We start from the raw sequence: 24,420 nt of genomic DNA, 5'->3' as shown, positions 1-24,420 counted from the left end.
CCACCCACAAACAGTTCCGAAAATATGGGAGATTTTTGGCAAGGCGGAGGTTGACCTCTTCACCTCAAAAGACAACTCTCATTGCCCAACTTATTTCTTGAAGAGACCCGCAACTGTCCCAACCTCCTCCTTTATGCTTTACACCCAATCACCTGGAAAAGGATGTTCATGACCAGAGGTGCACTTGCTGCATTCTGAAAAGTTTAGATGTATCTAATTTAATTTTCTGCCTGTTAGATTGTGTCTACACATAGATAGCTTTAAACTTATCCTTTACAATAATGAAATACTAATTAATGTTGTACAGTATGACTGTATGTATGCTGTGTGCATGCCCAGTAGAGCCAAACGTATCCCTTCTAGACTTAACCGTGCACATTTGTCATATCCCAAGCTTTGTGTGTGTGTGTGTGTGTGTGTGTTGTGCCATGGCATCAGTGATTTTAATTTTGACCACAGACATAATGTCAGCAAAATGAAGCATTATAAAGTAAATAAAATGTAAATAAAGTAGATCCTGCAGCTCCAAACTCCCAGTGTCATTTAGAGTTTAGCGCGGACCCTAATTAAGCACACTTGAAGCAGCTAATCAAGCTCTAACTAGACACACTAGAATCTTCCAGATAGGTGTGTTAAGGCCAGTTGGAGCTAAACTCTGCAGGACATTGGCCATCCAGGATCTAGTTTGGAGACCCCTGTCCTACAGAGTTGTTAATTTGCACATGCTTTTTGATCGTTACAAATAATGTAAAATTATTTTCTTAGAATAGAAGATATGCTGTCTCTCGCATCACATTATCAGTAGTTTATGTGGTCTTGAAGAGGATTCTTTTTTTTTTCTCTCTCATCTGGACACGGCCTTGACTTGGACTCAAAACTTTCGGTCTCAACTAATCCTGGTCTTGGACTTGACAAAGCTGCACTTGACTACAGCTCTTTTAGTTAGTAACCGAGTTAGTTAGTAAGCTAGTAACTACCGAGTAAGATAGTAACTAAACGGGTAAGTTAGTAACCGAGTACATTTTTATTGTGATTGTAACTTTAATTAAAACTTAGAAAATAATTCTTAAATTCTTCTTCTAACTTTATTTTCACCCAAAATCTAAAATTATTTGAGTGTGGTTTATTTTTACTATTCTAAGAGTGTTTTCTCTCAACATTGAGAATGTTCATTAACTAATAAACAACATCTTAAAGATGCTTTGAGAATGCTGATATAACATTTTTATCTCTCAACACTACAAGAGCATTCACTGAGTAAAAATAACATCATAAAGCCGATCAAAGAATGTTGTTCTATGAATGCTTTTCTCTACATTATGAGAATGTATATCAAACATTAAATAATGTTTACTAAACAAAACGACTAAAGGATCTCTGGAAATATGTTAGTGGAACTTGTGGGAATGTTTCCTGTTATCTGCAGACACACCTTCCTGCGGTGAGATGGTACAATGAAGAAGGTCTCGATGTCGTGTTTGAGCAGGAACGAGTGTCTCTCGCGGCCGTTTCCCGGCTCCACCTCGTAATCTCCATTCAGACAGTCCAGCGTGGAGCGAGTGATGTGCACCTTCCTGTAGAGTGAGCAGACGAGAGGAGAAACAGCTCTTAACAGCTCAGGGGTCTGCAGGAGAGTGTGATGATGAGTGTTTGGGATCCTCACCCCGGCAGTCCTCCAGCCTCCATCACATTGGCCAGTGTCACATCATTAGACCACACGTCATACTGCCACTTCCTGAGGCCCAACACGCCACAGAGCACCCGTCCCGTGTGCAGACCCACACGCATGTTCAGATCCACCTCTGTAGCTTCAGCCACCGACCTGAGCAACACAATCATGTCCAACAGCTCCATAAAACAAGATTTACATGAAAATACTTTTTACACGGTTTTAAAAGAAGTTTCTTCTGCTCACCAAGGCTGCATTTATTTGATCAAAGATACAGTACAAACATCAATACTGCAAAATATTATAACAATTTATTATAACTTTTTTTCTGATCATTGTCTGTGTTGAAAACAGTTGTGCTCTGAATATTGTTGTGGAAACTGTGATACATTTGATTTTTTGAAGAATAGAAAGATGAATAGAGCTCAGAACAGCATTTATCTGAAATAGAAATGTTTTGTAACACTGTAAATGTATTTACTGATACTTTTTATCAATTTAATACATCCTTGATCACACAAAAAAAAAAAAGGTAGCAAAAAAGTATTTTGAATGGAACTGTATCACGGTTTCCACAAAAATATAATGCAGTAAATCAGTATATTAGAATAAATGTGACACTGAAGACTGGAGTAATAAAAAATTAAAATACAGCTGCGCATCACAGAAATAAATTACAGTTTAACACATATTAACATAGTAAACAGCTGTTTTAAATTGAATTATAATTTCACAATATTACTGTTTTTGATTATATAAATGCAGCCTTGACAAGCAGAAGAGTTGTGGCCAGTTGTGTCCAGTATATTGTAATATGTTTATGTCTAACTGTAACCAGTAGGTGGTGCTGCACATATATAATTTTGTGTGACAACTCCAGAAGATGCAGATTTTCACCTTTTTGTTGCTTTGCCATCGGATTTGTTGTTGGGTTAGAGAATAACTCTAAAGTATATAAAAATAGTTATGAACAAAATATGTAAAGAGTTCCTGGAGGATAAAGTGACTCTACTTTTTTAAATCATGACTGTGGCGATTTGAAATAAAAAATCTAATCCACACACAGAAAAAAAAAAAATCTTCATCAGGGATAGTTTACCCAAATTAATTTGCTCACCCTCAGTTTGTTGCACTGTTTATTATCCAACATATCCCTTCAGAAGACATGCAGGTAAAGGACACACGAGGGAAACTAAACGATGACGGAAGGATCATTTTTGAGTGAGTTTACACTTTAAGAAGTAAAAAGCCAAATAAATAAATAAATAAGAATAAAATGCAATTTTAAGTAGGGCATGTCGCTAAGTTTTATTTCAAAAGTTCAAATGGTTTTCATCAGACATCTTTAAACAGTTTTGTCCACATGGGTTTGAAGATGATTTGGTGAAGATTCAATTATCACAAGGAAAAGTACATAATATTCATAATCATAATTCAGATGTCTGAGACTTTGACTGAAACGAGCGAGAGTATTCCTCAGCACATATCCTCACAGGAGGACTGGGGAAGCAGTGCTGGATATAGTACACACTGGAGTCAAGTGTGTGTGATTGAACACTCGTCACCCAGCTGCCCTTGAGAAGAGCCTTCATCAGCGGCACACACTCACGTGATGGTGTCGATCATGTCCAGACCCATCTCCACGCAGCAGTGAGCGTGATCCGTCTTGGGCTGCGTCAGGCCAGACACACAGTAGTAGCAGTCGCCCAGAATCTTGATCCGCCGACAGTGATTCTCCTGCAGATGAAGAAAACATGAAGCATGAGGCCTGTTTCACACAGGAAACCCAATCCCTAACCCTACCCCTACACCAAACATTACCCATAATTTATTCCTAAAATCAGTTCCTAACCTCACTGAGATAACACAGACATAAGTTTCGTGCAATTATTCTGGCAGGATCAATTCATTTATGGAAATATTCCATCATTCACTGGTGCGCTCACTCAGTATTTATCAAAAATGCAACTGTGCTTGTGTTTTGCCCCAGGACAGCATTTATGAGTAATTTGTTTAATTATTTATTTTAGTTTTTAGGACCGTATTATGAAGAGCGTGCAAAATAAATATCTTTAGCAGCAGTGTGAAAGTGAATAGCACAACTGCAATTAACGTTATTGGTATAAACATGTCTATTGGTACAATGCGTTACAAGACTAAACATGCTTCATCTTTTTCAAAAATCTCAGTTTCCACAATCCATACTACAACGTAAAAACCACATGTTCAAATGCATCTGCTCTGATTTAAAAAAAAATAAAAATCAAAAGGAAAAGATGCATTTTCAACGGAAACCGTTTAATGTGAACAAGGCTTGAGGAATTGTCAAAGTCTGCAAAACTGTAGGCTACTCAGGCAATTTTAGCTTGTCCCATTTAATGTCACTCACCCTTCCACTTTCCCACGGCCTACAGCTAAAGCAGACAAAGCAAGCATGAAGCTGCTTCTACTTGCCACAGGTCCACACATCTCAGTTTTTCCATCTTCTTACTTCTAACCCCCTTTGTTTCTTTCAGTGGCTCTTCAGGACATCACACACCCCACTCCCTTCTTGTACAGGGTTTATATGAACGTAGTTGGTTTGAGTCCTGCACTACGAGTTCAACACAGTCTAGTGCAGGAATTTATACCTTTGATATGATACCTTGTAAAATATCAATAGTCAATTAAATTTCCAATACCATGGTGAAATCTGCTACAACATTAAGGGCATAACATTGAAACAGTTTTAGAAATGTTTGTATGTTTAAAAAGTTAAATGCAGACCAACCTGGTGCAATCTGATGTGATCTCAGTCATCCAGACCACATCACATTCACAGAGAGATTTTATGAAGCCAAATAATTTAAATACAACAAAAAATATAGTAATATATATATAATAAATAATCTTATATTTGTGTTATTACTATTATTATCTCTAAGACAGAAATATTTTATATTGTAATACAATTATATTTTAACTGCACTTTAAAAAAAAATGAATATTTAAACTTACAGTATAAAAAAAATACAATTCTTATGTCTTAATTACGGAGCCCCTGAAAGGACATTATGGTAATATTTTTTATCATCAAAAAAATATTTGTACTTTTTTTTTTTTTTTTGCATTCTCTCACAAATATTTTTTGTTTCCTTGCAGTAGTTCATAGTTTAGTATGTTCACAATGGAATGGTTCATAGAGTTTCATTTTAAACTTGGACTCAAGTATAAAGAAATACAGTCAATGTTTAGTTCAACGCACGGGACATTCACAACACTTAATGTGCCCTAATGTTTTAAAACAGTGACAGTGGAGGACCAAATTCGATAATAACAAATATTGATAACATTATTAAGCTAATATAAATGACCTTATTAATAATATTACTGTGATAAGGTTCAAAGAGTGGAAGGAAGAAGACAGGATTAGTCTTAGAACTCGTGGTTTTATTAAATTTCTTTGTGGTACAAACAAATAAAAGTTGTGCTCACAAAAGCAGATGAGCCCAGAAATGAGTGTACTGTTTGTGTTTCACCCTCACCCTCATATAGACAGAACATTTGAAAAAATGAGTAAATGAGTAATGAATAAATCTCTCATTCACATCATGTCTGGGGCTGGTTCATTATACCCGAAGAGCTCTAGCTCTTTCCTTTTACTTGACGTGTTTATTAGGTGTCACACAATCTACATTACAATCCAATCCAAACTAAATCCAGAGCTTTTTACTTGATTTCTGCAGCTGAGGTTTTCATTTTCAGACTCATCAGGATGGCTGTCATTACTGAAAATTTGAGACTGGGCTGTCTTTCCCGAAACCTTAATGCTATGTCTTTATTAAGTTATACATTAAGTTATACCTTACGTTAATACATGTTTCCCATACGCTCTTAGTTAAGTAAACCTTCTGTAAGTCATTAGTTCATAGGGTTAGTCTGGACCACTCTTAGCTGTACCTATCACTGTTCACAGTTCAAGCCGCTAGTGGCCACCACAGTGAAAAAAGCTTCTTCACATTTCACTCATTTACAATTCTGTGGCAAGAAAAAGTGCAAAACCAAATAAATATTAAAATTGTGAAGTTGTAATACATCCAGTGTTCAATTAGTGTTCAGTTAATTAAAAGTGTTTTTATGCAAATAATTAAACTGTCATCAAACTGATGGCTGTTCTAATATAAAAAGGCACACTGGCTGGCAAACAATTAGGCAGCACATAATTAGGAGTCTATTTAAAATGAATGAATGTGATTGGGAGTTTGGCCAAACTAGAAAATAGCTGTCCTTGTCCTAAATCAAAGACAGCTGCGTCTGCAGAGCCAGCTAGTGTACTGTGTATGCACTTGCATAATCATTTCTCATAATAGTATCAGAATAGCTATGTGCCTGCCACAGGAGAAAATTCAGCATCTTTTACATCTTGTTGGTCCAGCTTCGTTGAGACAAAGTCAACAGAGCAACCTGTCCTCCAACCGATAGGCTTGTATAGGTTGTTTGTCCAAATCCCTGAAATATACGACCCATCAGAGCGTATACTACAATTGTGCCCCTATCGGCAAAAGCTCGTTTTCATATTAATGTTTTGTACTATTTTATTTGCCATCTGGTTTGCGTTTCGTGTAGCTCAGTTGTAGATTATTGCGTTATACCTTGATATGTAATAATGCTATCATGGGTTCGATCCCAGAGAACAGACGTGCACGAAAATGTATATTCTCAATAAATCATAATTTAGCATGATTTCTGTGAGGGTTAGGTTTAGGGGTGGGGTTAGGTGTGGGCAATCGAACGAATAAGCCACCTACAGTAGTAAAATATGTAGGAAATACTGTGAGATCGGTGTAAAACGCCCACACATTGCATTTAAATAAACATGCGTTTTGATTGGTAATGACGTTATAGGTCAATTCATGACTACAGATGCAACGCGATACTGTCATTATTATTTTTTTAAGTTTCTTTAAAATGTAAATATAGGTCGTAATAAATGCTTGCACAAACGACCTATATGGTCGTTTTTTGTTGGAGGACAGGCTCCAACAGAGCTACCCCCTATAAGCCCTGAAATTTGGCTGCTGTGCTATCCATTTTTAAACTCTCAGTTATTGGATATTGAAGCAGATTTTATTTCAGAGCTTGTCTAAACAATAAAAAGAAGAAAGTGGATCCTTAATGTCCAAGATCAACATGTACAGTAGGAACATGTCAAACCTTTACAATAATCACAGGTCTTGAGTATGCTTAGTGAAGTGGTCTTGTGAAACACAGCCTCACTCTAATCTTGATCCATAACTGATCCAGGGTCAGCTACAATCACAACTGCTTTCCCATAATGCAAAGTCGGTGAGTCTGCACGTCACACCATATAAACTCTTAATTGGATTAAACTGAATCTTCTGAAGTGGTTTTGCCCAATGAAGAGCGTTCCACTCCACAATCCTCTTACATGTCTTATTATTGGGATCTTTCCTACAACTCGATTAAGCTGATGACTATACTATATAAAAACAATACTTAACCCTACAGATCGGTCCCTCTCCTGTCAAAACTGTTTTTATTCAACTCTCTCTTTTTTCTTTTATAAGACATTCAGGAGAGGAGGAAAGGAGCAGCTAAAACTCTGCAGCTGGCATAAGGTCACTCCAAATCATCATTCTAGACCTGTGCACTGCCTTCAACAGGGGGAATCATAAGATGCTTCTTGCTGTTAGCGGATCTGTTCACTGACATAAGCAGATCCTTTGAGGGTTTATTGAGGCAGAGGGTAAACACTGGGGTGCCACAGGGTTCAGTGCTTGGTCCCCTCCAATTGTCCATATACACAACCTCTACTGTCACTACACAGATGATACACAGCTCTAATCAGGGCTGATTAAATGAGCTTATCTCATATAACCATTATAACCAGGTCAAAACGATGCCAACTACAATATTAACTCTTTCTGTGCCTGCAAAACACCACCAGACCTGCTGAGACCATCACAACTCTCAAGAGCCAGCTCAAGATACTCATCTCCCACAGGCACTTATTCACCCACAACCACCAAAAATACAGGCACTGCTCATGTTTTATATTTCCATAGTAACCTGCTTTGTCCTTCCTGTTTTATTCACTTCTGCACAAGTTCAGGTTTATCTTGGAACTACAATAAAAAGGTTCTGTTAATACTGTTGACATCTCTAGGATAAATTGCTTCTGTTTTTTTTTTTTTTTTTTGCCTCTCTCATTCATGTGTGTGTTCGTTTTGGAAATTTGGATAAAAGCATTGTTTAAGGTGCTTTTAGTACGTTTTTCTTCTAATTAAAAAAAAAGCTTCAGAAACTTCCCTGGCTGAAAATATGTGATTTTGATGTAGACTTTTTTTCCTGAATGAGGACAAACATAAAGACTTCATGAAAGCTAAAATATTAAACATCTCAGATGTATATATACTGAGTAATCTACTATATTGTAATGGAGGGTCAAAATGACAATTTTCACCTGGGATTCAGAGCAAATACCTTATGGCAGTGGTTCCCAACCTTTTTCGACTCGCAGCCCACACAACCAAACACATATGTTTGCGCGGCCCACTGCAAAAAAATTAACTGACCCCACTATTGTTGGGTTAATAACTTAGAAGCTAGATTGTTAACTGTCTTTATTGAATGAATTGGAAATGAACAGAAAATAACTCAAGCTGGCAGCACCGCTTGGTACAACTGCTGTTGTTCTGTAGCATATGCAGCAAAAATATCTAACATAAATTGGCGGTTTATTCTTAAACCAATCAGCGAGCTCGAATAGTGGAAGCATTATTAGTTTAATATTTTTTTCTTATTTTATATATATATATTTATATATATATATATATATATATATATATATATATATATATATATATATATATATATATATATATATATATATATATATATATAAAATAAGAATATGTATATAAATATATATATAAGAAATGATGTAATTATGTTATGACTTAGACATTTTTACAAATGTGAACAATATTACTATTTCTTTTAATAGTAATTGGCGGACCACTTGCAATACCATCGCGCAGGTTGAAAACCACTGCTTTAGGGCAAAATGACTTTAGAAAGATTTTCACACAGAGAACTTTTGCAATCTTTGTTGCAAAAAGTTATGTGTATATATAGTGTACCCCTAACAAAAGTGACACTTTTTTAAAAATATCAGTAAATATTTAGCAATACAATGCACAACAATTTAACAACAAATCTTGTACACATACTTCAGACACAGCATAAGAATGGAGACAGTGTCTAAAGTGATTATATGGATGAGTATGTGTGAGATTCAGCTGACAAACACAAGGAGTATAAGTGGATCAAACGAAACGTGGAACTAAGAGACCTGCAAGGAAACAAACTCACACCACAGATCGACAATCACACTGAAAACGGAGCACAGACCTGCTGAAAGACCTTCTGACGCTGACAGAAACATGTCTGTGTAATCCATGGATTAAAGGATTTCATAGGCACATGTGAATGTAAGCTATTCTAATGTCTAGATTACATTGAGATACATCTACATGTTTACTTGAACAGGCACACGTCTTCACGTTTGAGCACCTTCACAAACCCTAATGAAGACAGTAAGGAGAGATTTAACTGGTGAGAGCATACAAGACACTGAAAATTACCCTGAATGAAACACCCTGATATTTATCACTAAATAATATTCAGAAAAAAAAACATTCCCAAGAAAGAAAATATCTGACATTCAAATATATATATATATATATATATATATATATATATATATATATATATATATATATATATATATATATAAAAATAAATAAAAAATTGCTATTTTAATAGTTTTATAATCAACAGTAGGCTATGTATGCTAAAAGAAGCCCAGATTCTATTGGGTCAAAAACGAAAAAGTTTACTGAAAGTTTGCATATGAAACTTGCAAAAACACATTATTTTCCACATAATGTACATTATTGTTTCTCCTCTCTGCCCCCTCATCATTCTGTAAAGTAAGGTGTGCTCTGATTGGCCAGCTATTCAGTGTGTTCTGATTGGCCAAATGTTTTAAGCTTTTGACAGAAATGTTACGCTCCTCAACATAAACTGTTATGGCGTGTCCCGGCGTGAACCGGCATGACAGGACAAAAAACAATAAAACTCATTACAAACGAGGCAGTTGTTGTATCCAGTGGGGACAAAATTACAGATTATAATGACTTATACTGTCTTTCTATGTGTTGCATTGCATATCGCGCCACATAAACATTAAACCATGTCTGCATTTGTGATTGGAGAAACGACAAACAACAAGTCTACTCTACAGTGCTCAAACTCATGTATGAATCATCAGTGACAAATTCTTTAAATATGAAAACTTGCTTACAGACTGTGAGTCAATAACGGCTGAATGTCCTTGCAAAGATTGAGGAATAGCCCACGGATTCGAAGAAGGAGCGGCTGGGGGCTTGCTGTCACCACACGTGACGACCCAGGGCTGGATTCTGCTTCACTCGCTATGAAATGTATTTCCTCCGTGAACAGCACGGATCAGCTCCAGGTATGAGAAAGCAGATATCATGCTCTTTTGGATGGCCAAACAAAGTAGTTTAACTTTCACAATGAAACACGTAGCTTCTCCACGAAATGGCGCTGGCGGCAACAGAGAGAAGAAAAGATACGTCTTCTTTTTTTGAGTGAACATTTGGCCCGCGTTATGCAAATCTTCCCACATAGTGACGTAGAGATGTGGGGGCGTGTTTTATAAAAATATCTCTTTGGATTTGAGACTTTAGTCTTTGCAACTTTAGATCTTCTTTATGCACCAAGAGCTTGTAAAACTCCGAAGAGAAAGTGATTTCAAAACATTTCAGCCGGTTTATTTATATCATGGATATATTATTTACCTGATATTAGATGCATTCGAGCGCTTCATACTACGGTGATTATCTCTTCAACATGCAGTGCAAGCAGGACAAACAACAATGCAGAATATTAATAACTATGAGTGGTACTGTCATACACATAATTATATATAATGAGAACACCATTCCAATAAAACCTGGTGAGTTTTTATAGTTTAGTTGACAGTGTTTCTGAACGTCATTCAGAGCCCCGCGGATTTGTTCATGTGCATTCGGGTCCTTTTTCCAGATAGCCTATAATCCTAATATTAATGTTATGTTGTATAAATAACGAAGTGTATTCTACATGAAATTATGAGTTTAATCCCGTTTATTAAAAACTTGCTATAAAAATAACGTTGTAAAAAGAGCACTATGGTAAAAGAAAAATAATAATAATAATAATTATAATAATTATAATAATAATAATAAATAAGTGTGAATTGTTGTGAATTGAACTGACATTTTGTGTTAACTATCTTTTAAGCAAAACATAAAACATTATTTACCCCGTTTGTATCTGTGAGGCGTTCCTTACATGTTTTCTCTGTATTAACGTCAGTAATTCTGGCTGTCTAACGTCTGACTTGACCTATACAGTCCATAGACTTGACTCAATGTATTTTCCCCTGCACCCAAACATATGATTTGACTATCAGTCGAATATCAGCAAGATTCGAAAATCCTTTCTCGGGGACACCCCTAATATACATAGAATAGTCATAGTATAATAGAAATATTCTAAAATAGAATAGTAGTAAAATAGCACTTGTGTGCATAAACAATATCATATTGACAATTAATTCCTAAACCCCCAATTTTTGTATTTATTTTATGAAAACACTTAAAGTTCATTTACAAATAACATTGTAATTGTTCTTTTAAATAAAGATAAATCTCCATTTATAAAATACTTTATTGAATACCTCATTATCACCAGTAAGATAAGTGATTACACAGCTATATTTATTCACACGTAATGCAGAGAAAGCCAGAAAAGCCTCTCAAACTGAAGAAGTATTCCTAAAACCTGAGAGAATGTGCAACTCACCGTGGCGAGCTCGTCAAACTTGCCGAAGAGCTCGTTGAGGAGTTTAACGAGTTCCTGCGCTGTGCACTGTGACGCCAGACTTGTGAAGCCCACGATATCCGCAAACAGGATACTGCAGGAAGAAACACACAGAAAACCATTAGACGCTTCCTAACACTTCACATGAGGAAAAACACAGACATGTATTTCTCTCTTAAGAATCTGCTGTTTGTCCATCAGGACTAAAAGAGACATATATTGTATTTATACTCTATATGTGCAGTTTTATTTAGTGAAGTGAAATTCAGCCAAGTATGGTGACCCATACTCAGAATTTGTGCTCTGCATTTAACCCATCCAAAGTGCACACACACAGAGCAGTGAAAACACACACTGTTAACACACACCCGGAGCAGTGGGCAGCCATTTTTGCTGCGGTGCCCGGGGAGCAGTTGGGGATTCGATGCCTTGCTCAAGGGCACCTAAGTCGTGGTATTGAAGGTGGAGAGAGAACTGTACATGCACTCCCCCCACCCACAATTCCTGCCGGCCCGGGACTCAAACTCACAACCTTTCGATTGGGAGTCCGACTCTCTAACCATTAGGCCACGACTTCCCTGGGTTTAAATCTGGGTGTCAGAGTTTTATTGATTGCTCATGTGACTAAGATTGCAGTGAATTGTTTAATGTAAGAAGTGTACTGTCAGGAGACATCAGCTCAGGTGTGTGTGAAGGTTCAGTCACAGAGGGTCTGTCCCGTAATACATGATCTAAACCGAGTCATTGTTCAGTTTCATTCAGTTGAGTGTTGATTCATCCATCCATCCATCCATCCATCATCTTCTGCTTATCCCGGGCCGGGTTGCGGGGGCAACAGTCTAAGCAGAGACGCCCAGACTTCCCTCTCCCTAGCCACTTCTTCCAGCTCTTCCGGGGGGACCCCGAGGCGTTCCCAGGCCAGCCGGGAGACATAGTCCCTCCAGCGTGTCCTAGGTCTTCCCCGGGGCCTCCTCCCGGTGAGACGTGCCTGGAACACCTCCCTGGGAAGGCGTCCAGGAGGCATCCGAAATAGATGCCCGAGCCACCTCAGCTGGCTCCTCTCGATGTGGAGGAGCAACGGCTCTACTCTGAGCTCCTCCCGAGTGACCGAGCTTCTCACCCTATCTCTAAGGGAGCGCCCAGCCACCCGACGGAGAAAGCTCATTTCGGCCGCCTGTATCCGGGATCTTGTCCTTTCGGTCATGACCCACAGCTCATGACCATAGGTGAGAGTAGGAACGTAGATTGACCGGTAAATCGAGAGCTTTGCCTTACAGCTCAGCTCCTTCTTCACCACGACAGACCGGTACAGCGACCGCATTACTGCAGAAGCTGCACCGATCCGTCTGTCAATCTCACGTTCCATCCTTCCCTCACTCGTGAACAAGACCCCAAGATACCTGAACTCCTCCACTTGAGGCAGGAACTCTCCACCAACCTGAAGTGGGCAATTCCGACTGAGAACCATGGCCTCAGACTTGGAGGTGCTGATTCTCATCCCAGCCAATTCACACTCGGCTGCAAACCGTCCCAGTGCACGCTGAAGGTCCTGGTCTGAGGATGCCAACACGACAACATCATCCGCAAAAAGCAGCGACGAAATCGTATGGTCCCACACTCTCCGGCCCTTGGCTGCGCCTAGAAATTCTGTCCATAAAAATTATGAACAGAACCGGTGACAAAGGGCAGCCCTGCCGGAGTCCAACATGCACTGGGAACAGGTCTGACTTACTGCCGGCAATGCGAACCAAGCTCTTGCTCCGGTCATACAGGGACCAAACAGCCCTAAGTAGGGAGCCGCCGACCCCATACTCCCGGAACACCCTCCACAGGATGTTGCGAGGAACACGGTCGAATGCCTTCTCCAAGTCCACAAAACACATGTGGACTGGTTGGGCAAACTCCCATGAACCCTCCAGCACCCTGGAAAGGGTATAGAGCTGGTCCAGTGTTCCACGACCGGGACGAAAACCACACTGTTCCTCCTGAATCCGAGGTTCCACTATCGGCCGAATTCTCCCCTCCAGTACCCTGGCATAGACTTTCCCAGGGAGGCTGAGAAGTGTGATCCCCCTATAGTTGGAACACACTCTCCAGTCCCCCTTCTTGAAAAGAGGGACCACCACCCCGGTCTGCCAGTCCAGAGGTACTGTCCCCAACCGCCATGCGATGTTGCAGAGGCGTGTCAGCCAAGACAGCCCCACAACATCCAGAGACTTGAGGTACTCTGGGCGGATCTCATCCACCCCCGGTGCTTTGCCACCGAGGAGCTTTTTAACTACCTCAATGACTTCAGCCCGGGTGATGGACGAGTGTTCCTCCGAGTCCCCAGCCACTGCTTCCTCAACGGAACACAAGTCGGTGGGATTGAGGAGATCCTCGAAATATTCCTTCCACCGCCCGACGATATCCCCAGTTGAGGTCAACAGGTGCCCATCTCTACTGTAAACAGTGTTGGTAGGGCACTGCTTCCCCCTCCTGAGGCGTCGAACAGTTTGCCAGAATCTCTTCGAGGCCAACCGATAGTCTTTCTCCATGGCCTCACCGAACTCCTCCCAGGCCCGAGTTTTTGCCTCCACAACTACCCGGGCTGCATTCCGCTTGGCCTGCCTGTACCTGTCAGCTGCCTCCGGAGTCCCACAAGCCATCCAGGCCCGATAGGACTCATTCTTCAGCTTGACAGCATCCCTTACTTCCGCTGTCTACCACCGGGTTTGGGGATTGCCGCCTCGACAGGCACCGGAGACCTTACGGCCACAGCTCAGAGCAGCTGCAGCGACAATGGAGGTGGAGAACATGGTCCACTTGGACTCAATATCTCCAGACTCCCTCGGGATCCGGTCGAAGCTCTGTCGGAGGTGGGAGTTGAAGATCTCTCTGACAGGGGGCTCGGCCAAATGTTCCCAACAGACCCTCACAGTACATTTGGGTCTGCCAAGTCTGTCCAGCTTCCTCCCCCGCCATCGGATCCAACTCACCACCAGGTGGTGATCAGTTGACAGCTCCGCCCCTCTCTTCACCCGAGTGTCCAAGACATATGGCCGAAGGTCTGATGACACGACCACAAAGTCGATCATCGACCTCCGGCTTAGGGTGTCCTGGTGCCACGTGCACTGATGGACACCCTTATGCTTGAACATGGTGTTCGTTATGGACAAACCGTGGTTAGCACAGAAATCCAATAACAGAACACCGCTCGGGTTCAGGTCAGGGGGGCCGTTCCTCCCAATCACACCCCTCCAGGTGTCACTGTCACTGCCCACGTGAGCGTTGAAGTCCCCCAGTAGAACGACGGAGTCTCCAGTCGGAGCACTTTCCAGCACCCCTCCCAGAGACTCCAAGAAGGCCGGGTAGTCCGCACTGCCGTTCAGCCCGTAGGCACAAACGACAGTGAGAGACCTATCCCCGACTCGAAGGCGCAGGGAAGCGACCCTCTCGTTCACCGGGGTAAACTCCAACACATGGCGGCTGAGCTGGGGGGCTATTAGCAAACCCACTCCAGCCCTCCGCCTCTCACCATGGGCAACTCCAGAGTGGTAGAGAGTCCAGCCTCTCTCAAGAAGTGTGGTTCCAGAACCCAAGCTGTGCGTTGAGGTGAGCCCGACTATCTCTAGTCGGTACCTCTCGACCTCCCGCACAAGCTCAGGCTCCTTCCCCGCCAACGAGGTGACATTCCACGTCCCTAAAGCCAGATTCCATGTCCAGAGATCGGGTCGTCGGGGGTCTCGCCTATGACTGTCGCCCAATCCACTATGCACAGGCCCCTTATGCTCCCTCCTGCAGGTGGTGAGCCCACAGGAGGGCGGCCCCACGTCACTCCTTCGGGCTGAGCCCGGCTTGACCCCATGGGGGAAGGCCCGGCCACCAGGCGCTCGCATACGAGCCCCAACCCCGGGCCTGGCTCCAGGGTGGGGCCCCGGCTGCGCCATGCCGGGCGACGTCACGGTCCTTGATTTTAATTTTGCCATAAGGGGTTTTGTGAACTGTTCTTAGTCTGGCCCGTCACCAAGGACCTGTTTGCCTTGGGAGACCCTACCAGGAGCATATAGCCCCAGACAACATAGCTCCCAGGATCATTCGGGTACTCAAACCTCTCCACCACGATGAGGTGACAGTTCAAGGAGAGTGTTGATTCAGTTCAGTTTAATATCAGACTAGATGTTGAAAAAAATCATAAATTATAGTCTATACAATGAATTAATGTTTTAAGTATGAACTCTCTTAATTGTATTATTATTGTTTTTTTCTCAGAAATCAAAAGTTAATATGAACAGATTTAAGTAAGTTAGTTAAGTAAGACTTAAGTAACTCCTCCTCGGTTTCACAGACAAGACTTAAGCCTAATTGTAAGTTTGAGCTATTTCAACTGAAAGAAACTTGTACTGACTGATCTTCAAATATATCAGTGCCTTTGTATTGTCTGAAGATGCACACCATTGATGTTTTTATCAAAGGCACTTTAAACATCAATGGTGTGCATCTTCAGACAATACAAAGGCACTGATAAACATTACTTAAATGTCCTAATTGAACTACGGTCTGATCCTGGCTTTTCTTAGCCCTGTTTTGTGAAACTAGGCTTTTGTTTCTAAAGTAAATACTGTATATCTTGATAAAATATGATCATGCCGAGGATGAGCAAAATCATTCAGTCAATCAAGATGCTGAGTGACAGATCATGTGATTGCTAAGTTATTTAAGTGATTGTTAACCTGTTGCTGTGGTTGCTAGGGTGTTAACCTGTTGCTGTGGTTGCTAGGGTGTTATGAATGCATCTGAGCAGGGAGTGAAAAAGTTCAGTATTGATTAAAAGGTTTGTTATCAGTCACACACACCCCTACCCCCCCCCCCCCCCCTCTCTCTCTCTCTATCTCTCTCTCTCTCTAGCAGGTGTGTTTCATGCTGGGAAGCCAGAGTGTGGCGTGGGGTGTGAGAGCGGTGCACTTGAATTTGTTTCAATTTTCCCGTTTTAGATGGTGGGGTTTTCTTTTGTCTCATTTATCACTTTTTATCTCTTATTTTTTGTTATTATTTTTGAAAAAAAAAAGAAGAAAAACAAATCGTTACAATCCGTTTGTTGATTTAGATAACTATCTCCCTAACACCGGTTTTCTCAATCAAGAATCGATGTAAAGTTGCTCGGGATCAAGTGTTTATGGTAGATGTTCTACAAGCAATGGGAGAAATTGTGGGGCATTGTATCTTTGGTCAATACATCTCTCAGCTCAGGGTGTGTACCATCTGTTGTGCATGCTGTTGTGCAACCACTACTGAAAAAGAATAACTTAGATCCTTCCAATTTGTCTAATTTTAGACCTATATTTAAACCCCCGTTTTAACGAAAGTCTTGGAGAGAGTTGTTTTGAGTGGTCATTTATCGCATAACCCTTAAATGGTTTCAATCATAATTGACAGACAGAAGTTTTTCTGTTCACCTTGGTGAATTTTCATAATCTGCCCACCCTCTTTTTTGTGGCGTCCCTCAAGGGTCAGTATTGGGCCCTATGTTGTTTTCTTTGTATATGCTGCCCTTGGGATATATTTTTAGAAAGCACAATATCACTTTTCACTGTTATGCAGATGATGTACAGATTCATTTGCCTGTCAAAACTAATGACAAAGCTTAATTTCTGTCATTAATGAATTGCCTGAAAGATTAAAAAATATGGTTGGATCAGAACTTTCTTTGTCTTAATGAAAATAAGATTGTTGTGTTTGGTCGTCTTGGGGGTTTAAGTCCTTGTGTAGATGCACTTGGTAATTTAGGGTTATATGTTCGTCCATTTACCAAGAATCTCGTTGTGATTTTTGACAGTTTCTTTCAACTAAGACTGTTGGCTAAAGTCAAGCCCTACTTGCCACGTAAGGAATTTGAAAGTGTAATTCATGCTTTTATAACATCTAGACTAGACTACTGAAACTCTTTATATGTTGGTCTGGATAAGTCATCTCTTCAACGTTTACAGTTAGTCCAAAATGCAGCAGCTTGGCTTTTGACTGGGACTAAAAAGCATGAACACATTACCCCTGTCCTAGCTTCACTACACTGGCTTCCTGTCCGCTTCAGGATTGATTTCAAGATTTTATTGTTTGTTTTTAAGATTTTAAATGGGTTGGCGCCTGCGTATTTATCAGAGCTTTTACATGTCCATGCCCCCGTTAAAGCACTGAGGTCATCCAATCAGGTGCTCCTCAGTGTTCCAAGAACTAGGTTAAAAAATAAAGGTGACAGGGCTTTTTCAGTGGTGGCACCTAATTTGTGGAATAGTTTACAATAGTTTACAGCTTAAAATACTTCGCTGATGGTAACACATTTGTTAAATCGGTAATGATTGCTCAGAAGACTGTTGGTTACGAAGTGACTTCGAAACAAAAAAGATTTAGGCTGAAAAAATTCATGACGGCTGAACGTAAAGCTCAAAATGATCAGGTAAAAATGTTAAGGCGGAAAAAATAAAAAGCACATGGTTGTGGGATCTATTTTTGCTTTTTCTTTTTTCTGCTTTTTCTTTTTCTGTTTCTTTTTTCTCTTTCCTATTGTGCAGATTCTAAGAGTGGGATCTTTAAATGTTAATGGGTTGAGGGATGGTGGAAAAAGAGCTTTACTATCTGAATTTCTTAGGCATAAAGAAAATAATGTAATATTTTTACAAGAAACACATAGTCATTCCAATAATGAATCAGAGTTGAATTTGTGGTGGGAGGGGGAAAGCATTCTAAGCCATGGCACTAATATCAATGCTGTAGTAGTGATCCTGTTTTCAGATAATATTGATGTTCATATTTTATCAGTAACAGAATTGGAGAAAGGGCGGGTTTTGATTGTGAAAGCTGAAATTCATAATAAAATATTTGTTTTTATAAATATTTATGCTCCAAATAGAGGTACAGAAAGAACCTTGTTATTCAAAAAGTTGGGAGATGTTTTAAAATATTTTACCCTGGATGAATTTATAATTGTCGGTGGTGATTGGAACTGTGCTCTTAACTTTCTTTTAGACAAAAATAATGAGGAACCAGATAGTGTTTCAGCTCCTTTCTTAAAAAGTATTATTGTTCAACACGAATTTATTGTTTTATTGTTTAAGTTTTATGTCTATTCATGACATGGATCCTCCCACTGCATTTTGTTTTTTAATTTAGAAAAGGTCTTAAAGAAACAAAATGAAATGCACTGTTTAACAACACCAGATGGACTAAAGACCTTTGATTCAAGAAAAATGCAGAAGATTGCAGTGGATTTTTATCCAGAACTATATAAAAAGGAGGATACCGATACTGGATGCATTTCACAATTATTACAACAACTTCCTACCATCTCTAAAGAGCGGAGTCAGTCTCTGGACAGTGGTTTCTTTTAAGGAGTTAACTGATGCAGTAATGCAGATGAATGCTGGCCGTGCACCTGGAATTGATGGACTACCAGTGGACTTTTATAAGACTTTTTGGAAGATCATTGGAAGAGACTTTTATGGGGTGGTTCAAGAATGTTTTTAAGATAAACTACTTCCCAATAGTTGTCAATGGTCAGTATTGTCACTGATACCTAAGAAAGGAGACTTGAGTTTCCTAAAAAAGTGGAGGCCTGTTTCAATTCTAACATCTGACTAAGATAATAGCTAAGTTATTGGCCAGTAGAATGAAATCTGTTTTGGGGGATATAATACATCAAGACCATTCCTATTGTAATCCAGAAAGAACGATACATGATAACATTTTTCTGATCATTTTTCTGAGATATTTTGGACTACTCTAAACTTTATGAAGTAGATGTAGGTTTTTTGTGCCTGGATCAGGAAAAAGCCTTTGATAGAGTTGACCATGGTTTTCTGTTCGAAACATTGCATGCATTTGGGTTTGGAAATGTTTTTATATCTTGGATCAAACTCTTGTATATGAATGTATCTTCTATTTTACCGATAGGGGGTGGTTTAAGTCAACCTATAAGAATACAGAAGGGTATTAGGCAGGGGTGTCCACTGTCAGGTCAGCTTTATGCTTTAGCAGTGGAACCACTTTTACGTCTACTAAGAAAAAATCTGTCTGGTTTAAAGATTGGTGATGATATGTATTCTGTTAAACTGACTGCGTATGCGGATGACATTACTGTAATTGTGAAAGAACAAAATGATATTGATATTATTAATTACAGTATTGGATTGTATGAGAGAGCATCTTCCACAAAATGCCGTGTAATGATAAAACAAAAATGCATTTACCAGTTATCCCTGAGAATTTTAAGTGGTTAAAAACTGGTTTTAAGTTTTTAAGAATTTTTATGGGTTCTGAAAACTACCAAAGAAAAAACTGGGAAGGTGTGAAGGACAGAGTTTGTGCCAGATTGTCAAAATGGAACTGGATTTTGCCTCAACTCTCCTATAGAGGAAGAGTGCTGGTCATAAATAATATTGCCGCCTCTATCCTATGTCATCGATTAATTGTATTGAATCCACCAGAAGATTTTATTGGAGGAGTCCAAAAATTGTTTGTAATTTTTTTCTGGTCTGGACAACATTGGCTACGAGAGTCAGTTTTGTATCTGCAGGTTCATGAAGGAGGTCAAGGTCTTATGGATATTAAGTCTAAAGTGGCTGCTTTTAGACTGCAAACTGCTCAGAAACGACTTTATCATCAGTCTCAGAGCTGGATAAGAGTGGCTTGTGCCTTACTGAATCGAGTGAGATGGTTGAATTTGGATCGGCATCTCTTTTTAATGAATTTAAAGGAGATGGATCTTAGTGGGCTCCCATCTTTTTATGCCTCAGTACTCAATGCATGGCAGATTTTTATTGTCAAAAAGGGAGACTTCTGAAACACAGACTCTTTGGGATCTTGAAGAACCCTTAATTTTTAACTCTCATCTACCCAGTGCGATATTGGATTCACAGACTGTATGCACGAGTTTGGTGAGAGCAGGAATATATAAGATCTGCCATCTTAGGTTAAATGACCAGTGGATTAGTGCAGAAAAACTGTCCATAAAGACTGGTATATGTTCTGTTCGAATTGTCCAAAAGCTGCTAGCTGAAATTAAAGTATTTTTTCCTGTTCTGCCACTAAAAGCTGTAAAGTCAAAGAATGTATTCCCCAAGATCAGTGTGACTGTGGATGTAAGAGACTGCAGGAATTTGAAGGAAGTCTGCTCTCTTTCAGGACGCCTGAACTTGGTATTTTTAATATTACTTCTAAGAAAGCTCTTTATTGTGTTTGTGTAAAATATCTGAATTTAAGAGCGTTAAAAGAACTTTTAGAAACGAAGTGGACTGAATTTGTTGATTCTGGTACTTCCCCAAAAGGTAGTTGGTGGTCCTTATAAGAAACCAATTGAAAAACAAAATGGAGATTTGCAATGGCGAATTTCACATAGGATAATAGCAAGGAATTGATATAAGGCACGTTTGAACCCTTTGCAGGAGGAAGAGTGCTGTTTTTGTTTAATTTCAGAAACTGTTTCATATTGTTATTGCTTGTTCAAGGCTAAAAGAAAAGTTTAGTGTATTAAGAGAATTGTGTCATAGTTTTGGTTTCAACTTTACAAATGGTCTTTTTGTTTTTCGACCAAAATATAGTGCCTCAAACAGAACACACACAGTTTTGATCAATTTTTTTGTTTGGTGAGGCAAAAATGGCTATATGGCAGACGAGGAAGAATAGAACACTTCTTAACGGAGAAACTGATCCTTTATATATGTTTAAGGCTTTGGTAAAAAGTAGGTTAATTATGGATTATATATTTTATGAATTTGTAAATGATACTGATTCTTTTTTTTCTTTGTGGGGTACTAAAGGTATTTAATGTCAACCAAGTAAAGAGAGAGGTTGTGTTATAATGTTATGAAATTAAATTAATTTTAATGTGAGCTAATAACCTATTCATGTATATGTAGGTAGGATTTTATTTGGTCTTGTGTAATATAATATTTATTGTTTTTTATTAAGTGTCTGTGAATAAAAGAAGCTTAAATGTCAAAGTCTCTCTCTAGCTCTCTAGCTTTCTCACGCACACACACATACACCCCCCACCCCCCCCACACACACACTCTCTCTCTTTCTCTCTTTCCCTCTCGCTCACTCACACACACACACACGTTGGTATATGTGGTTTACGGGGGCTCTCCATAGATGTAATGATTTTTATAAATATAATAAGTATAAGCTGTTCTTGACAGCTGAAAATGAATAATATTCAACAATCAGTAAATGGTCCCCGTGTCTCTGGGACTGAATGATGTAGGGCCTTGGAAATGAAGATTCTAAAAGAAAAGTTTATTAAGGACTAGAATCTAAAATCATATTGCGATATCTTTTAGACTTCTTCAGTTGTAGCCACACAAACTTTGTAAAAATAATGCTTATGGCACTCAGACAGTTATGTTCAATGCCGTTGTTCTGACAGAAGGAAACAAGATACATTTTTAGTTTCAGTATTATTTGTTCTTCAGACCTTCTTCTTTAAAAGAAAAGTATCATATTTTTGCAAAGTGACCCACATTTGGTTTTTGACCAGTGAAAATGTGAAAATTTCAGTGATAATTTCTCCTGGAGCCATATTGAGATCCCAGTATCTCTGGAACTGAACCATACAGGGCCTACAATGCTAAAAGGAACATTTGTCAAGACCCGATATCTAAAAGGGCATTAATATATATATAATACTAATACTAATACTATACTAAAATAGCTACCAATCTCTGTGTAATGATAACATTATGATGCAGCCATCTTTCTTAAGTCAAGTTTACCCCCCTGTAATCTCAGGTGAAAATTGCCAAACGTTACAAAATTACAAAATACTGGATTACTCAGTCAATATACATCCATGACATTTAAAATTTTGGCTTTCATTACTATACATGTCTATCTTTCTTCAGAAAAAAAAATTGAGCAAATTTAAAAAATTTGAGCCGTGAACATCTGGTTGAGCTGACACGAAATGACCCTATAATGACTTAACCATGATAATGCTTTGTAATTATTAAATATAGCAAATAAAAAAATAGATATCCTTTACCACTGACATGCAGAAATGTGTTATTATGTTTATCTTATTGTCAAATTAAAATGATGATGTGTAAGAAAGCTAATGAAATTAAATCATCTCAAGTCTTTGTCTAAATTAATGCATCTTTTGAATGGCATTGTATATATTTCATATCCATGTGTCCTGTATATTTTAAAGTTACTGTTATACAGTCGATCAGATACAGAGGAATAAAACTATCAGCATCTAACACTGATTTGTTCTGATGTCCTAAAGCAACTATCAGTGCAGTGAAACTATATAACGATCAGCTTCTGTGCTGATTTCATGTTGGCTAAGGTCCAAACTATCTGATGTCAGGCCAGTGATCGGGTCAAAGTGTCATCATGTTTGAGCTAACATCAGTGCTGCTGGGTTTAGTTTCATGACTTCTGCAGTGACATGTCTACTCAATACTCTTATGGTCCAGGATTATTCACAAATATAATATCCAGTTACTTGCAGATTAAACCAAACCAAAATCAACTCTTGGTTTAAGACTCATGCTCTGAATGTATAAATGCTATCCAGAACAAGACCAGACATGATCATCCAAGGATCACAGGCATTGAGGAAAACAAGACAGTTACAAACACAATAGAGTCAATGAGTAAGGTTTGGTTCAAATCTTATATTTTTATTTAGTATTAATCAAAAAATACATACCATATTTTTCTCAAAAACAAGAACTTTCATCCAAAGAAAAAACTGTATTAATATTTTTATTTTTCAGATTTTACGTAGTTCTATGTATTACTTTTTACTCCTTATAAAATTAAATAGTAAAGATAAAAGTAAAACATTCTGTTAGTAAATATTTTATTTAGTTCTCTTACTAATTAAAGGCAACTTTCGAAAGACTTTAATGTTTATTGTGATGTCTTTTTAAATAAAAATAATCTGTTTTCCTTTAGATTTGTGTGATTAGACTTGTTTGACTGTGTACTGATGAATGAAATGAAAAATCTCTCTTGATCAAGATTCTCGCTCAGACAGCAACTTTGATCATTAGAGCTGCTGAAGCAGCTACTCTTTTCACAGGAAACCATCACATTTACACAGATCCTAGAAATAGAGGGAAGTCCGTGTTACCTGACGTGATCATGCCTCTGGATGTAGATCTTGTGGAAGATCCTCTCTGGAGGTTTCAGGAAGTCCTCCTTCATCTCCATGGCCACGTTTCTGGGCAGCAGACTCATCAGCAGACGCTCCTGCATCATCATCATCACCAACATCATCATCATCATCATCATCACCAACATCATCATCATCATCATCCCCATCATCACCATCATCATCTCCATCTTCATCATCTCCATCACCATCAACATCATCATCATCACCATTTTCATCATCATGACAATCATCATCATCACAATCATCATCATCATCACCATCATCACCATAATCACCATAATCTCCATCATCATTATCATCACCATCATCATATCCATCTTCATCATCATCATAATCACCATCATCATCTCCATCATCATCCTCATCATCATCATCCTCATCATCTCCATCATCACCATCATCACTATCATCATCACCATCATCACCATCACCATCACCATCATCATCATCATCATAACCAATATCATCTCCATCATCACCATCATCTTCATCATCATCATCATCATCATCATCATCACCATCCTCACTTTCATCATCATCATCAGAGACACATGAGACAGTAAGAGCTTCAAAACAAACCTTTCCCAGGAAATGTATTTAATTTGATACACTCTACAGTGATGTTCATGAGACCTGTTAC

General features: G+C 39.0%; 1 protein-coding gene across 1 annotated transcript in view; it reads right to left on the bottom strand.

Moving 5' to 3' along the window:
- LOC113046191 (adenylate cyclase type 1-like) overlaps positions 1-24,420 on the bottom strand; it is a 57,002-nt gene that overhangs the window by 15,344 nt on the left and 17,238 nt on the right. The window contains exons 3-7 of the mRNA XM_026207131.1: positions 23,736-23,854; positions 11,606-11,717; positions 3,279-3,406; positions 1,664-1,822; positions 1,433-1,574 (exon numbers count right to left, since the gene is read on the bottom strand). Coding sequence (XP_026062916.1) covers positions 1,433-1,574; positions 1,664-1,822; positions 3,279-3,406; positions 11,606-11,717; positions 23,736-23,854 — 660 coding nt within the window. The remainder of the gene's footprint in view (positions 1-1,432; positions 1,575-1,663; positions 1,823-3,278; positions 3,407-11,605; positions 11,718-23,735; positions 23,855-24,420) is intronic.

The sequence above is a fragment of the Carassius auratus genome, chromosome 27 (genome assembly GCF_003368295.1).
Source record: "Carassius auratus strain Wakin chromosome 27, ASM336829v1, whole genome shotgun sequence".
NCBI lineage: Eukaryota > Metazoa > Chordata > Actinopteri > Cypriniformes > Cyprinidae > Carassius > Carassius auratus.
Note: the sequence above shows the minus strand (reverse complement) of the source record. Positions and strands in the feature narration are given on the sequence as shown.